General features: G+C 38.3%; 2 protein-coding genes across 6 annotated transcripts; both read left to right on the top strand.

The window, feature by feature from the left end:
• On the top strand, nucleotides 1-3,159 carry LOC131888660 (uncharacterized). 3 transcript variants are annotated; one of them, XM_059237575.1, is made up of 4 exons: nucleotides 1-91; nucleotides 537-835; nucleotides 1,726-2,055; nucleotides 2,119-3,159. In XM_059237575.1, exons 3-4 carry the CDS (start codon nucleotides 1,740-1,742, stop codon nucleotides 3,039-3,041), a joined length of 1,239 nt encoding a protein of 412 aa, XP_059093558.1. In that variant the 5' UTR covers nucleotides 1-91; nucleotides 537-835; nucleotides 1,726-1,739; the 3' UTR covers nucleotides 3,042-3,159. The 3 variants fall into 3 exon arrangements, with proteins under 3 accessions (XP_059093558.1, XP_059093557.1, XP_059093559.1); XM_059237574.1 differs by having other exon boundaries at nucleotides 12-835; XM_059237576.1 differs by lacking the exons at nucleotides 1-91; nucleotides 537-835 and adding an exon at nucleotides 909-1,018.
• Nucleotides 3,160-3,184: 25 nt separating this feature from the next.
• On the top strand, nucleotides 3,185-6,672 carry LOC131888659 (cholesterol 7-desaturase nvd-like). Of its 3 annotated transcripts, none has more exons than XM_059237571.1 (7): nucleotides 3,185-3,273; nucleotides 3,758-4,024; nucleotides 4,102-4,329; nucleotides 4,408-4,578; nucleotides 4,655-4,903; nucleotides 4,977-5,151; nucleotides 6,419-6,672. In XM_059237571.1, the coding sequence occupies exons 2-7, from the start codon at nucleotides 3,764-3,766 to the stop codon at nucleotides 6,592-6,594; spliced, it is 1,260 nt and encodes a 419-aa protein (XP_059093554.1). In that variant the 5' UTR covers nucleotides 3,185-3,273; nucleotides 3,758-3,763; the 3' UTR covers nucleotides 6,595-6,672. The 3 variants fall into 3 exon arrangements, with proteins under 3 accessions (XP_059093554.1, XP_059093553.1, XP_059093556.1); XM_059237570.1 differs by having other exon boundaries at nucleotides 3,220-3,357; XM_059237573.1 differs by lacking the exon at nucleotides 3,185-3,273 and having other exon boundaries at nucleotides 3,851-4,024; nucleotides 4,082-4,329.
• The last annotated feature ends 8,317 nt before the right edge of the window (nucleotides 6,673-14,989 follow it).

Here is a 14,989-nt window from a genome sequence, read left to right as displayed (position 1 = left end):
AATTCAGATCGTTTTAGTCTCAGTCTAGCCCTGGTTTTCCGATTGTGAGAAGTCAAGAACCAGACTCTTCAAGGGGTGTCAACGTTTTAAGGTAAGAGTCATTTTGTCACGGGTTTTGGTAAACTGTATGTCAATACTTGGCCGGGTACAATTGATCTTTTCACCTCCAGTCAGTAATAAGGGGTTCAAATATACCATTTATGTATAGACTTCAAGGTTAACAGAACATGCCCGGTTTGTATCGTGCTAGTATTCCAGAAATTTTGATTAAATAGACCCATTCATGACATGTTTTCCCCTCCGTTTGTATCGAACTCTTTGTTCACCACAATTGCAAGTTTTGGTGCGGAAATGCGATCGGAATCAGGGCAACTTCCACAAAGGTATCTAATACAACATCTCAATACTAATAGTATGAATCATATGGTTAGGTAGAAGACAAAAATACATTATCAGAGCCAGTGTGAACTGAAAATAACAAAGGATTGCCTTATAAAAGTCCTATCGTCTTCATCACCATTACCGTCAACAATAAGGTAAAAGTACGTGCAAACCAAGGGGAAAACCAATCAAGGAAGGCATTGGTCTCACGAGACGGCCTCCACAGCAGCCTCGGACGACCTCGAGGACTCGCCCTACTCTTCCCGCGAGGACCTCAACCTGAAAGATGAGGAGGAGAAGGAGGAGAAGCCGGAGGAGGAAGAGAAGGAAAAGGACGAAGAGAACCGAGAGCAAGGAAAGACCTCAGTCGAGGACGAACACGAACTGGACGCGGACGAACCCCAAGAGCGATGGAAAAATGCCGGCAACTATAGTCGTTACGAAAGCACTTTAGGTGAGTCAAAACAAATCAGCCACGGCTAATTGATCCGTATCGGTGATTCTGAACAGAGGTCGTGAATGAAGTAAAAAGATCGCCTCGATAATTAGTCAAGAAGGCTTCTCGATAACAATAGTCCGAAACAGCTCAATCAAGGATCCATTTGTTGGCGGGGCGTGACCTTGGAAAGCTTTCACGGTGATTTGTCTTTACTTTTGTGCAATGGCTGCTTGGCACGAAGACTTCTTTCATGTCTTATGAGGACTTCACATGAAAGTGTCGTCATGGAAAATTCGAGTGCCTTAACTTCCACATTGAGAACTATAGAGAACAGATAAGAAATATGAAAAATGGAACAACTAACTTTGAACTTGGCCCACTTTAAGGCCTACATTGAAGCCAACCGCAAAATGCACCAACATTCCATTGGAATCATGCTTATGCCTGGTTAGATGTTCCACATAATTATTTCCCTTATGTGGCCACATTCCCTGAATTTGCCAACATGTCGACGGCGATCGATATTCAAAGCCCAGGATTGAAGGGTGTGTTGGTCGTAGCTCTGACAAAGCCGTCAAGTTCGTAAAGACCTCATGAATAAAGTAGTCTAAAGCGATCTTCCGTCCAGTTCTACACGCAAAAGATATGAGCAAACATTGGGGCGGACACTCGAGTGAAGTGCTTTGGAGCGAACACAGTCATGAGTGACGCTGCAAAGGCTGGTAGACGCAAGGCCAAAAGCAAAGCTGGGAAATGGAAGCTCCGATTTCCGAAACTTTCTCCAATAAAGAAAAACAAAACAAGGCGTGATCCCAATATCGACCAAAGCCACCATAAACACGAACAAACTTTGGTGTGGATAGATCCTCGGAAAAGTTACTTATTCCCGTCTCTCTCCTCCGTAGCCCATCAAATCGCCATGACTCACACACACGGAACCCATCGTGGAGGCCTTGACTTCTACACTTTGGCTCGAGGCGGTGAACGGAGTTATTCGTGCTCGTTCTTGGTCAATCTCGATCCGGACTTGCTCTCACTTTGCTCGCGAGAGGATGCCACGCCTTTGGATTTGGCTCGAGATGCCTTGATCTCGCACACCAAGCGCATCTTCAAGTTCATCCAGATGAAATCCGGCCGGGAGGTCAACCAATTTTGCTTTGGGTCCACCTATGTTCAACTTAATCCAAATTACCGACGATTTGAACGAATGGAACCGATGACTTGGAAAAAGGAGGGTGAGTTGCCGGGTCTGATGCTTACTGTTCATAATCATGAAAGTGTGAACATTTTCTACTTAGGGATTGCGAGCCATTGGACCGGGATGAGAGGATTCCGGAAGTCGTGTTGCAAGGTCTGCTGTCAAGATCGAAATTGCACGGGTTGCAAATCCTGTCGGCATTGCGTCAACGGGCCAACCCGTGGGAACTATGACGGTCTGGTGGTGTTGACTGCCGTCACCCGAGAAAGTCTGCCCAACCAGCCGGTTTATGTGGCCAGTCGCAAGAGCATTTCCCAAAGAAAAGCCGAGGAGAAGCTGCCCGATCATGAGATGTTCGCCATCAGTCTGGAAACCTTGCTTTCCACCCATTTCATGTACGGTGATCCTGACTACCAAACAAAATGCGTGCCCACATCCCGCACCTCCATTCTCTTGGGCGAGACCGTGGACGATTTGCGGAAGCACAAAAAGTACTCCGGATATGTGGTCTATGTGGCCTATCGATTGGGGCCCCATGCCTCGATCTCCCATTCCCAAAGGCTGAGTCGGGTCTCGACCACCAACCATCGAGAATTACAGGAGCGGAATGCCGCCGCCATTCAAGAGACCGATGAGGAAGGTCCTGGCAGTGTCGGGAATCGAACCGACGACGATGAGAGAGGTAGATCCTCGCCTGAGCAGCCTTTTAACGGCTATGGCGGGGGAGGACATTTCGAGATTGATGAAGATGATGACATTGACTTCACGCAATTCGATGACGGACCCAACCAGTTTGGAAACGATGAGGATGACGAGAAATTGCTGGAAGATCTCGAGGATAAGCAACTTTTGGCCAGGATCAAGGATTTGGAATCTGAAAACTCCAGTCTGACTGAAAAGGTGTGGAAATTGGAACACGGAAGAACTTGGGTGGAGAATCGCCTTACTGCCCTTGAGACTGAGGTGACCACTCTCAAGGGAGCCCCCTTAGCCTCCATGCCGAGTTTAAGGGAGAGCGAGTAATTTTTTCCTCGAATGTCTCGCTATTTAGCACATTGATAAGTCAATTGTCGCTTTTACGGTATCCTTTGCACATCTATCGAAAAGAAAGTTTTGTAGAAATACATTTGAATTTCGTGAATGCCGATTGACCACAATAAATGCTCGGTATTATGCATCAAAACGCTCCACGAGCAACGTGTGTTCGATAGAATGGAGGTTCTGTGGCATTGATTAGCTCTTCCCGAACACGTACGTAAGTACAAAATAAGTTATCAGCATAAAAAATCACCTGTCCCGCGAACTAAAATCGAACCTCATGCGGGAGAATATCCAATAGGTAAGTGGAAAAATATCATGTTTCTAAAGTCCATTGGTAGCAAAATCAAAGTGGTTCCTGATCTTGAAACCAAACATACGCATCCATTCGTGCCCAAAGAAAGTGCATTTCCACGCCCAGCAAGATTCATATTTCATATTCAAGGAAGGTTTATGTCTAAAGATCTCGAGTATTGATATACTGAGGTCTCCGAGTATCCATTGGAAGTCTCTAGTTGTCAACAACTGTAGCCGGTCAAATCGTTGTCCTATCGACGGTGGGATCTTTGAATTGTGAATCTTGAGCGTTTCTCGAGAATCTCAATGAGTTATTAAACTCACCAGTGCCAAAAGATCGAACAGTCTGTTCAAATCAGTTTGTGGAAAAACACGTCTTTGAAAGAGTTCAATTTCACTGTCAGATCAATATGGAGTCCAACGATATTATGGACTATTTGAGTGCCTCCATCGCTGGTGGAACAGTTCTGATCTTGTTAATCGTGAACTACTGGCTTTGGTGTATTCCCATGAATCGGATTCGTTCAGTGGACGAAGTAGGATTCAATCACATCTTGGAAACAGGAAAGCGAAAGAAGCTGGCTATTAATCGATTGAGGAAGACTCGAAAAGCGGGCAAAATGCCGCCAGCCTTTCCCAACGGATGGTTTGTTCTTGCGGAAACGAGAGATGTAAGTGCATTGGCCTGGCGTGTTAAATGGTAAAATAGGATTTGTCGCCTTTTACAGTATATTTTCATATGACGCAGATCGAGCCTGGGTTGATCAAACATGTGAGTGCCTTGGGGTCGGATTTTGCAGTCTTCCGGGGAGAAGAATCCAAGAAGGTCTTCGTCACAGATGCGTATTGCCCGCACTTAGGGGCCAATATCACGGTCGGAGGCTCCATTGAAGGCGATTGCGTCACGTGTCCTTTTCACGAATGGAGTTTTGACGGCAATACCGGGAAATGTGTGGATATTCCATACGCTGAAAAGGTGATGGATGATCCACTATTTGATATCAAAGCTCAGAGTCTTGAACAGTATCAGCATACTTTCCTCTTTTTTAATCAGATCCCGGACAGTGCCAAATTGTCAACAAAGACCTGTATGGAGGCCAATGGTCTTATTTACGTGTGGTTTCACTCTGATGGCATTGAACCCACGTGGTTTCCACCGATCATGGATCAACTGGCTCCATCTGCACCAAAATGTTGGGTGTACCAAGGACGTAATGAGTACGAGGTGGGTGGTTTTAGGGCCCTGAGTTGCCTTAGTATATAGTCATTGCTGTGAATGAGGGGAGATTACTGCCCTTTAGATCTCGTCACACATTCAAGATATCCCCGAGAATGGAGCTGATGTGGCTCATTTGAATGCAGTCCACAAGACCACGATTTTGGCGGGAGGAGAACCGTCCCAATGGATCCAGAGTCTCACCCAGTGGGCGTGGCATGAGTGGGGAGTTCGATGGGCGCCAGAAACGGAGGAGGGTCGACAACACAGAGCCAAAGTGGAACTCAAACACGAGATGAAAGTGCTTGGAGGCATTCCTTTGTTTTCTCTGAATGTCGGTTCATACGTCAACGTTTCCTTTTGGGATAGATTTGATAAAGGCTCGATGATTGATTCATTTCCATTAGGTTGTGGGAGAGCAAATTGGCCCCGCTTTGGTTCATTTGCATTTCGAATCTTTCATGGGGAAAGGTGTCATGATACAATACGTCCTGCCCTTGGAACCTATGCTTCAAAAGATAGTCCATGTGTTCTACACCCAAAGAACTTGGCTGGCTCCCTATGCCAAAATGGTTCTTCTTGGTAAGCCATGATAATGATTGATGACTGTCAAAAATCATTAGCCTCGGTAAGAGCTAGTTCTGGGGCGAGCCCGGCAAAAGTCGGATTCATTCGAGTCCTTAGATTTTCTGACTTTCTGCCTAATCCGGCAGAGGACTCAAGTCTTTTACAGGGGTTAAAAAATCAAACAAAAAGACTCTCCTTGTTTTTACCAAGCCAAAAAAGGTCAATGAAATCATCGTGCAATACCTGTTTTCTTACATGGTCAATTCATGACTGAAAAGAGTTCGGTTCCTGACGAAATTTGAAGAAAAAATATCAATTTTTTCTTGATGAGTCCGGACTAGAGTCCTTTCAAAACGACTCGAGTCCGACCAATTTCTCCAAAAAGGAGTTAAAGACTCGAGTGCATTTGGACTGTAATTCGGACTCGCCCCAGCTCTAGTAAGAACCTACGAAAGGCGAATCGACAAGAGGAAAGACGTTCAATTTTAAATCGAGCGATCACATTCTTCTTTCAAAAATCCTCGAGTCCAATATCCTTGGGAGTTTCTTTCATGTGATTTTGTTCAACCACTTAAACAACTGCGACTTAAGTTTCATCATTGTTGGCACACTCAGAGAATTGAAGCGTTTTCAATGATGAATTTCTCGTGTATGAGCAAACTCAAACGCTTCCTGGGCATTGAATTTAGTTTACCGCTTAGTTTACCGGCTTACCCTTTTTGGACCCTCCCTTTGAGTAAGAGACAAACAGGCAACAAAGTCAGCTAAAGAACTTTTCTTTATCTGTAGATTGAACATCATACTTGAGATGTGCTAATATGTTGTAGCGAAATAACATGCCAACACATTTTGATGTGGAATGCAGTAGCCAAGGTCTTTTCATTTGAGTAAATCTCATTAGGGACAATTTGACTACAGAGTGATAATAGTATCCAAAACCCATGCAATATATTTTGGAATTATTAATAAAGTTCGATGAATGAGGATGCTTAAAGATGGAAAATAAATAACCGGTAACCCTATGATCTCTAATGTGAGAGAAACGTTGCTTTTAAGTAGCAATTTATTTTTGGAGACATATTTAAATGGAGAGATTTTCATCAATCATGCCAACAACCTATTTTTAAATGGTAATAATGTCCCTGATAGTGCTATTCAATTCCTCTTCCTTTAACATTCAGATTCCAGTCTTCGAACAATAATTCATTTGCCAATCTATGCATTGAGCCTTTGGCAATCTTGTTAGACCTAACTTACAATTGAAGCTCTAATCTGCTTTCAGGTGAATCCATCTTACTGGAGAGAGATATCGCTGTTTGGAACAGTAAAACTTATGCGGATCGTCCATTTCTCGTAAAAGAAGACCATTTGATCAGGCAACATCGTCGTTGGTACTCTCAATTCTACTCGGAGAGTAGCCCGAGGTTTGCCGAAACCAATGGAGTCCTGGATTGGTAACAAGTTCGAAAAAAACCTATGCCAATAGGTTGCGATAATATGTAGTCTCATCTACGAATAAAGTGACTGTCCAAAGCCTTTGAAATGTGTAATTTCTCATTGGTTTTCGCCTGTTGATTACCAATTAGTCCTCATGATTATAATTTATTTTGTTCTTCCCTACCACGTGTATTGGGAATAGATTTTATTTCGCAATATCGACATTTCTTGGCAGAATTTTGTGAATCAAACGCGAAACATCCTCACGGGAACCGCAACTATTCAGATGTTTACCTCAACTTGAATTCGCGAATGGTATCCAGCAACAACCCGGTCATGTCAGCCGATGACGGAGCTGTAGACTCTAGAATTCTCAAATACTGTTCATAAACTATGATTGCAGAATTAATTGCGAATTTTTAGTAATGGTTGCAGCAATAAGACTAATTCAATTTGTGAAGTTTGATCTTAAACTTAAATCGATAGGACAGTTCAACACAGCCTTTGACTCATACCTTACCGTGAGAATGACTATATTTTTTGTAAGCAATATTTAGCTCGAACCGAATGAATTCGGATTTTTTTTTGGACGAAACAAAAAGAATTGCTTTTAGAATTCCAGTCTATCACTGAAGTGAATTCATTAATTCCAATGTAATTTTTGGTAAGCTCGGGCTAAAATAAAGTTTAATTAGATTTGACTTGCTATGGTCTTAATTTTTGTACTTAATATCGCATTTTGTAGATGCCCCAAAACCTATTGGAGAACAAATTAAACATCATTTAGTTAGCTCCAAATGCAGCGTCCAACTTTTTGGGAGAAAGAAGTCAATCTTGGAATGAGAATAAAGCTGAGCAATATCGAGTAAAATACGATCTTCTTTTGATCAAAGATTCCCTCCTTCGCTTAAATAAAATGAGGACATGAAAGTTCAAAGTAAATTCATCAATTTTCTTACAATTACGACAAAGTAAGAAAGGCATCAGTATGTAAGAAGAACACTACGCAATAAACAAGTGTGTGACCACAAGAATCAGACTATTATTTCAATGAATATTCAAATGCATTTTCTAACGTGTTCTATTTTCCGAAATATATAAGGTCTAAGCATTGGTAAAGCAAAATGATGGTAGTATTAATATATGCGTTCCAGAGAATTTCAATTTTTCACAAGGGATCCCCCAGGTGAAAGCTCACTATTTTTCTATTTTCCATGTTCGGCTGCACCTCGCGCGGCATCACTTTTTTATTATTATTTTCACTTTGTTCGCAAAGACATAATTGTTGATTTTTTAATAAATACAAAAAGGTAAAATACCTTTTTCAAATTCATTTTTATATGCTTGTGCGACGCCTTTGGCGCCCGCTTTATGGTCTTCTGCGGTCTCGTTCAACGAGACTTTTAGGATACATGATATAAGTCTAGTTCAATGAGACTGCCGTATGACCAAGAGTTACGTGTTTATGATGAAAGTCTCGTTCAACGAGACTTTTAGTATCATACAAGCTAGTGCTGCATCTGGTCTTGTTCAACGAGACTCAAAATATCTCAAATAGAAAAATGCTTTCAAATTTGAAAAATGATTTAAGGAAATGTATTTCCATAATAAAATATACATCGAAATGTTGAATTGGATAGCCAATAAATTAACACAAGGATTTAACTTTATGGTTGAAAAATTATCTCAATGATACAATTACGTGAGAAACTCCTTAAATTCTTTTCTTAATAGAAATCAAGCAATACACAACACGTACACACACGTACAGCAATATGAAGATACCTCAACAGTTGATAAAAGTTATATTGATGAAGTATCAACTAAGAGAACCTATGGAACTACTTTAACTTGGAAATTTATAATTACCAAAACTACTGGAAATTTTGTAAAAGATGTAGGAGAAATTCTAAATTAAAAGATAATCAAAAAATGTCTCCAGGACTTTTTCCAAAGGTTTGGAGCATTTACATTACATAGTAATTTGAAAGTTCGGTATGTAAAATAAAAAGAAACTAGCAGATTTTTTTATGAGCATGGGTTTTAGAAGAAAAGGCATATGCCAATAACAGATGTTTCAATGTTTGATAATTACTTTAGTCTTACACACTCATGATTTGTTAACAGAATTGAAGAGTTTGAAGGTAATGGATATGGTGGGCAATATAATGCCTGTGTGCCCATGACTATGCGAGCAGATCACAATGATTCCTCAACCAATTTTCGAAAAAGTAAATACAAGAATAAAATAGGATCCTCATATATAAAACTTCCATAAACTCTCATAAGAACAGGAGCTTATATTAATCCAAAAAATACTGACAATGAATGTTTCAAGTATGCTATCATAGCAGCGCCTCATTCGCCTAAATATAGTACTTATAGAATTTCTAACTATAAGCCAAATTTGAATGAGGCGAATTGGTGAAAGCTCTCTTTTCCAACAAGATTAACTAAAAAATTTAAGATTTTGAAAAATTTGAGAGAAATAACCCTAATTTGCCTCCCTTAAATGTTCATGTTTTAGAGACATAAACATTTATATCCCTTTCCATAGTATGTGTCTTACAAAGGAGCTAATTCAGAAACTGCTATCAACATAATGTATTTTCATAAAAATGATAAAACCTTACTTCCCAAACTCTACTGTGCAGGTTCCACGGTAGAATGCGTCGGGTCTTCTGGAGTGGTTGGGATATTGCAAGGAAGCTCGGGAGCGGCGAAATCTCCGCTCAATTTCCGCCCATTCCAAGTGATATGAGTGATCTTCGATTTGGCGGCACACATGGGTGTGGATGTAATCACAGGTGATCGTTGGGGTAATTCTAGTAAGCTGATCCGTGGGTGAAGCTGCCCCGGAAAGTCCGGATGGCGATTCACGGGACTGGTATGGGAAAATACTATAAATTTGTAGGAATGACTGCTGCTCAGGATTTCATCAAAGAATTAAAAAAAGACGTTGAGAAGATCAACCAAATTATTAAGGATTCTAGCAAACAAATGGAAAAAGTGGGATCAATGGTCAATGAAGAATGTATGAAATGTCATATTTGTAAATTACTAACTCAACCTAGTGATAAAGCTGTTAAATATCATTGTAATTTTTCTGGTAAATTTAGGGGTTATGCTCACAATGATTGCAATCTCAAATACTGTTTGAAAAACATTTGTGTAAAAGTAGTGTCACATAATTTTATGGGTTATGATCAATCAATTATATTCCAAATGAAATAATTTTCGGAAGTTGAATGTATTCCACTGATGGAAAACAGTGAAAAACCTAAATGGTAACACTGTCTTGGAATAGCTCAATTGATGGTGATCATGTTAAATTCCAATTCATAGATTCATTTATGCATCTTTCTCAACCATTAGAAGTCTTGATTCAGAAATTCAGAATCAAGCAAACTATCAACCATCACAAAAATTCCGGAATATATATTATATTATATATTATGAATGAAGTATTTAATGATTTTGTTAAATTCATTGAAAAGAAGGACATTAAAATTCTCAGGGAATCATTTCCAGTTATGTCTTTAAAATATAAAAATGATAAAATATTGAAGACACTACTCAAGAAAGGTGTATTCCCTTATGCGTGGTTTGACAACTTAGTAAAACTCAAAAGAAAGAATATATTGTCAAAAGAATATTTTTTAATGATTTGAAGAAAGAGCAAAAATCCGATGATAAATAGCAGCACTATCTTCATGTTATGGAAACACTGCAATTGAATGACTTTCAAGAGTATCAGGAACTCTACCTCAAACCTGATGTTCTTCAGTTGGTTGATGTATGTAACTCATACAGGCAGCTAGGTATGACACATTATGATTTAGATCCTTTTCATTTTGTTTCTGCAGCGTCAATGACTTGGCAAGCTGCTTTGAAAAAAGACTGGAGAAATATTAGAATTAATTACTGATGTGGATCAGTATAATTTTAAGAAACGAGGTATTCGTGGTGGTGTTTCATACATTGCAACAAAACATGCAAAGGCAAACAACAAAGACATGGATAATTTTTATGACTTTGAAATGTTAACAAGTCAAAAGAGATATAAGTGGCTTCAAAGAAAATACTTTTTAATCAAGAAAGTAATTTTATATTCTGAATGTAAGAAATGCAAAGAACTTGATGGATCATGCATAGAATGCGATGAAGAAGAAAATTGCTTTTCAGGAGTAGAAAAGATTAAGCCAAAGGTTACCCTAAATCGACTTATATATGTAGGATTTCAGATTCTAGAATTGTCTAAACTACACATGTACAGATTTTGGTATGATGTTTTGAAGGTAAAATGTCCTAATATTCGTCTGTTGATGGCAGATACTGACAACTTTATCTTCCAATTTTTTTGTTAAGATTAGGGCATAGAATAACAGAAAATGAGTAAACATTTTGATTTCTCAAATTATGATAAAATACACTTTCTTTATTCAATAAAAAATCTAAAAACTCTTGGATATATGAAGAATGAGTATCCATCTAAAATTATTACTCATTTCACAGGGCTTAGAAGCAAAGAATATGCATTTAATTTTTTGGACGAAAAGGAAGAAAAGAGGGCCAAGGGAATTACTAGAGTAAATAAAAAGAAGAATATTCATTATGAAGATTATGAAAATGCTTTTTTCAATAACGCTACTAAGATTGTCACAGAAACAAAAATTCAGTCAAAGAAACTGAAAATGTGTGTGATTTCACAAGACAAAGAAACATTATCTAACAACGATGACAAACGANAAACAAAAATTCAGTCAAAGAAACTGAAAATGTGTGTGATTTCACAAGACAAAGAAACATTATCTAACAACGATGACAAACGAGTCTGGATTGGTTATTGGCCATCACAAGACATTGGTAATACTTTAGCTTTGGGACATCGCAGGCTAAGCCTGCTGCTCCGACGCCTTTGGAGTCGTCTCTGTCGCATAAAACATTTATATCCTTAGTTGGATATAAATTTAAAATTACCAAATTTAACTTCTATTACTCAAGTTGCTTGACCAGTCGTGGCCGGGGTGTGCATGAGTTGCCTCGTGCCTCGTGAAGTATGACTTTCTTTTCCACAACAGTAACATGTTACTGTTGTTTGATCGAATTTTTCTCTCAATATTTTTGGTGGTTTATTTGAGTTTTCTCTGGACATGCTCCAATCTTTTGCTGGGAAGTTTTCTTCAATTCGGTCACTTTCAAAGAAGAAAACCACCCAACCATCAAAAGTATCCGTACCCCTTGGTCCTGCAGAAGAGTTAACATATTTTTCATGCTTAGGATATTCTTTATCAAGTAAACTTTCTAGATATTTTTTGCAATATTTTGTATTCTTTAATCAATTATTCTCTCGCTGCGCTCACGCTGCCTCACCATGAAAAATTTTTCTTAAGTCATAAATTCAAAGTTTCACACTGTCATCCTACAAAATCCAGCTATTAAATTCATTATCATAATCTTTCCATTTCACTCTCAAATATACCTTACCACCAACAATTTTCTTCCTCAAAACCTTTTCTATTCTAGCATAATTAGGCAATTTTGTTTTGAGGAGCTCTTCATTATAGAAACAACCTTCAACTGCTTCTCCAGACATATCCTCAATATGATATGTAGCAGGTGTTGTTTCAAGGGTTTTCCTGATTTTAAAAAGTTCTTTTGACCAATTAAACTTCTAACCTTTATCAAAAATCCCTTTTGCCCTAGATATTCTTACAATATCACCTTTTTGGAATTTGGTTATTTTGTGGTTTTGTTGCTTTCAACGGCGCAGCCGGGGCTGTGCAGCTTGCTGCGCTGAGCTTTTTATGGGCTTTGTTGTAATAATTCTCATACCTCACCTTCATTTGACTTATTTACTTCCACTGGTGCCCGTTTAATTGTTCTATGATAGCCAGCATTATATTCTTCAATCAAATCATCTAATATGTCAAGCCAATTGTGGGAATTTAACTCAGTAAACTTCTTCCACATGCGTCCTTTCAATGTTCTGTTAAAGCTTTCAACTATGAAAGCTTTTTTATTTGAAAATGTATGATAGTGATTAATTTTGTGTTGTTTCATCAAATCTTGGAAAGTTTTGCTAAAAAATTCCTTTCCCTGATCTGTCTGTAGGTTATTTGGTTTTCTGTGTTTCAAGATTCCTTCAAGTGCCTCAGTTACAGCTTGTCCCCGTTTTATTCTTAATTGGAATAGCAAAAGCCTGCTTTGAAAATGTGTCAATTACACTAAGTATGTAATTGTATTTCTTATTTTTATTGGCCAACTCATGCATTTCAACTAGATCTGCTTGCCAAAGGTCATCAATTCCAAAAGTTACTGTTTGTCTTCGAGGATAATTCTTTCTAGCTGGTTTATGCAATTCATTTGTCAATTGTGCTTGTTCGTCCTTAGCGCTGTTGACCTTGCGAAGCGGTAGTATCCATTTTTTCTTTAATGTATCTTACTTATAAGTAAAAAAACATCATGATCAGAAACAAATATTTCAAAAACAAACCCAAAACAGGAGGAAATGTAAGAAAATTGGATGGTCATGGACCNGTAAAAAAACATCATGATCAGAAACAAATATTTCAAAAACAAACCCAAAACAGGAGGAAATGTAAGAAAATTGGATGGTCATGGACCCCAGTGCAATCCTGTTCGAGCCGCTCTAGCACCTACAACTCCAAGTAGAATTTTGTTATGTGGTCCATCAGGGTTGTGGAAAGACAAATCTTCTGTTAAATCATTTACATTATCTTTTATCCTGGAGTAAATTGTATGTATATGCAAAAGATCTTGAAGAAGGAAAATATGTAGACCTAAAATCAGCATGTGAACATTTATGATAAATCCAGCTTTGATGATATATCAGCGCTTTTTACTCGGGGAAAAAATGGAGGTTTTTATTACAACAATACCTACTCTTTTGGCAGGCATTGGTGCTGCAGCAAGTATGGTTGGTGCAGCTGGTGGAATTGCAAAGGCAGTGAATGATAAAAAACACTATGATAAAATTGGATCTGAAGCCAAACGGCGTAATAAAAAAAGTGGAAAATCTGCTGCAAGCTAGCACCGGAAAAGTGGCTTATTTACCTAGAAAATTTGCTAGAGGTGTTTTTACCCGGAAGAAACTAAAGCAAGGTTTATCCAATCATGACACTATAAAGATTTTACGAAATGAAAAAGATTTTAAAGAATGCTTTATGCGAGATAAAAAGCTGCTTAAAGAAGGTAGCTTTATCTTAAACTTAGATGAGTTCACTGATCCTGGTACACATTGGGCATCTGTTTATAACAATGAATTTTATGACTCCTTTGGATTATCACCTCCAAAATGTTTGGAAAAAAGAAGAGATTGGTATAATGTAAGACAACATCAAAATACAAAATGAGTCTATGTGGCCTGTATGCCTGATTTTATATTCGATGTAGGAATAAAGACATCACCCCTTATGCTATATATTATAAAAAAACTTTTAGAAATGCAAAAAAACAATAGCTTAAATTCTCAACTGTTATTTAAGAAATATGTCCAAATAGATCTATTTACTGTCTTAGGTGTAGAATGAAAACTTTATCTAGAAATGTCCAACTACATGAGCAAAATGGTCCAAAAGGTGGTGAAGGAAAGCAATACATTTTAAAAGGAATGTGTACAGTGTGCAACAACAAACAATCACAGTTTGTTTCAGCGGGTGTGGGTCATGGTGTATTAATAGGTCATGGTGTAGTAAAAAAAAAATAGAACTCAAAATTGTTACCTGAATTGCATATACCAGGTTATAAATTTACTGGGCCAGGTACACAAGTTAAAGAAAGATTACTTAAGGGAGATGTTCCAGTAAATGAATTAGATAAAGCAGCCCAATTTCATGATATGGCTTATTCAATTGTCAATGATACCAAAGATCGTCATGTTTTTGATGAAAAACTTCAGGATGAAGCATTTAATCATGTGAAAAACTCAAGTACTTCTTTGAAAGATCGAACTGAAGCAGGATTGGTAGGAGGTGTTGTGCTTGCAAAACGAAAACTTGGTTTGGGTGTCAGACAAAAGAGGTAAAGGATTTTTTTTAAGATTAAATTTATTACACAATGTTGTAATTAATTTTGGCATTAAACTTGAATACATTCAACAGGATAACATGAAGGACAGGGAATATTGCAGTGAGTTCCATAAAATCCAGTTCCATGGCAAAAACAATTTTGGATATTATCACTATTTTCAATAATAAAACCTCCATTGTCACGCGCTTCGCCTCGCAAAGCAGGTGCTGAAAAGAAGCATTACAAAAATAACGCAGCGCGAGGCGCAGCCAGGCATCTTATTAATTGTAAAGTTTTGTGAACTGTTCATTTTAAATTTGGTTACCTGAACTTTAAATTACTTTTGAATGATTCATGCTTGGCTACACCTCGCGCTGCATTGCTT

The sequence above is a fragment of the Tigriopus californicus genome, chromosome 10 (assembly GCF_007210705.1).
Source record: "Tigriopus californicus strain San Diego chromosome 10, Tcal_SD_v2.1, whole genome shotgun sequence".
NCBI lineage: Eukaryota > Metazoa > Arthropoda > Copepoda > Harpacticoida > Harpacticidae > Tigriopus > Tigriopus californicus.
Note: the sequence above shows the minus strand (reverse complement) of the source record. Positions and strands in the feature narration are given on the sequence as shown.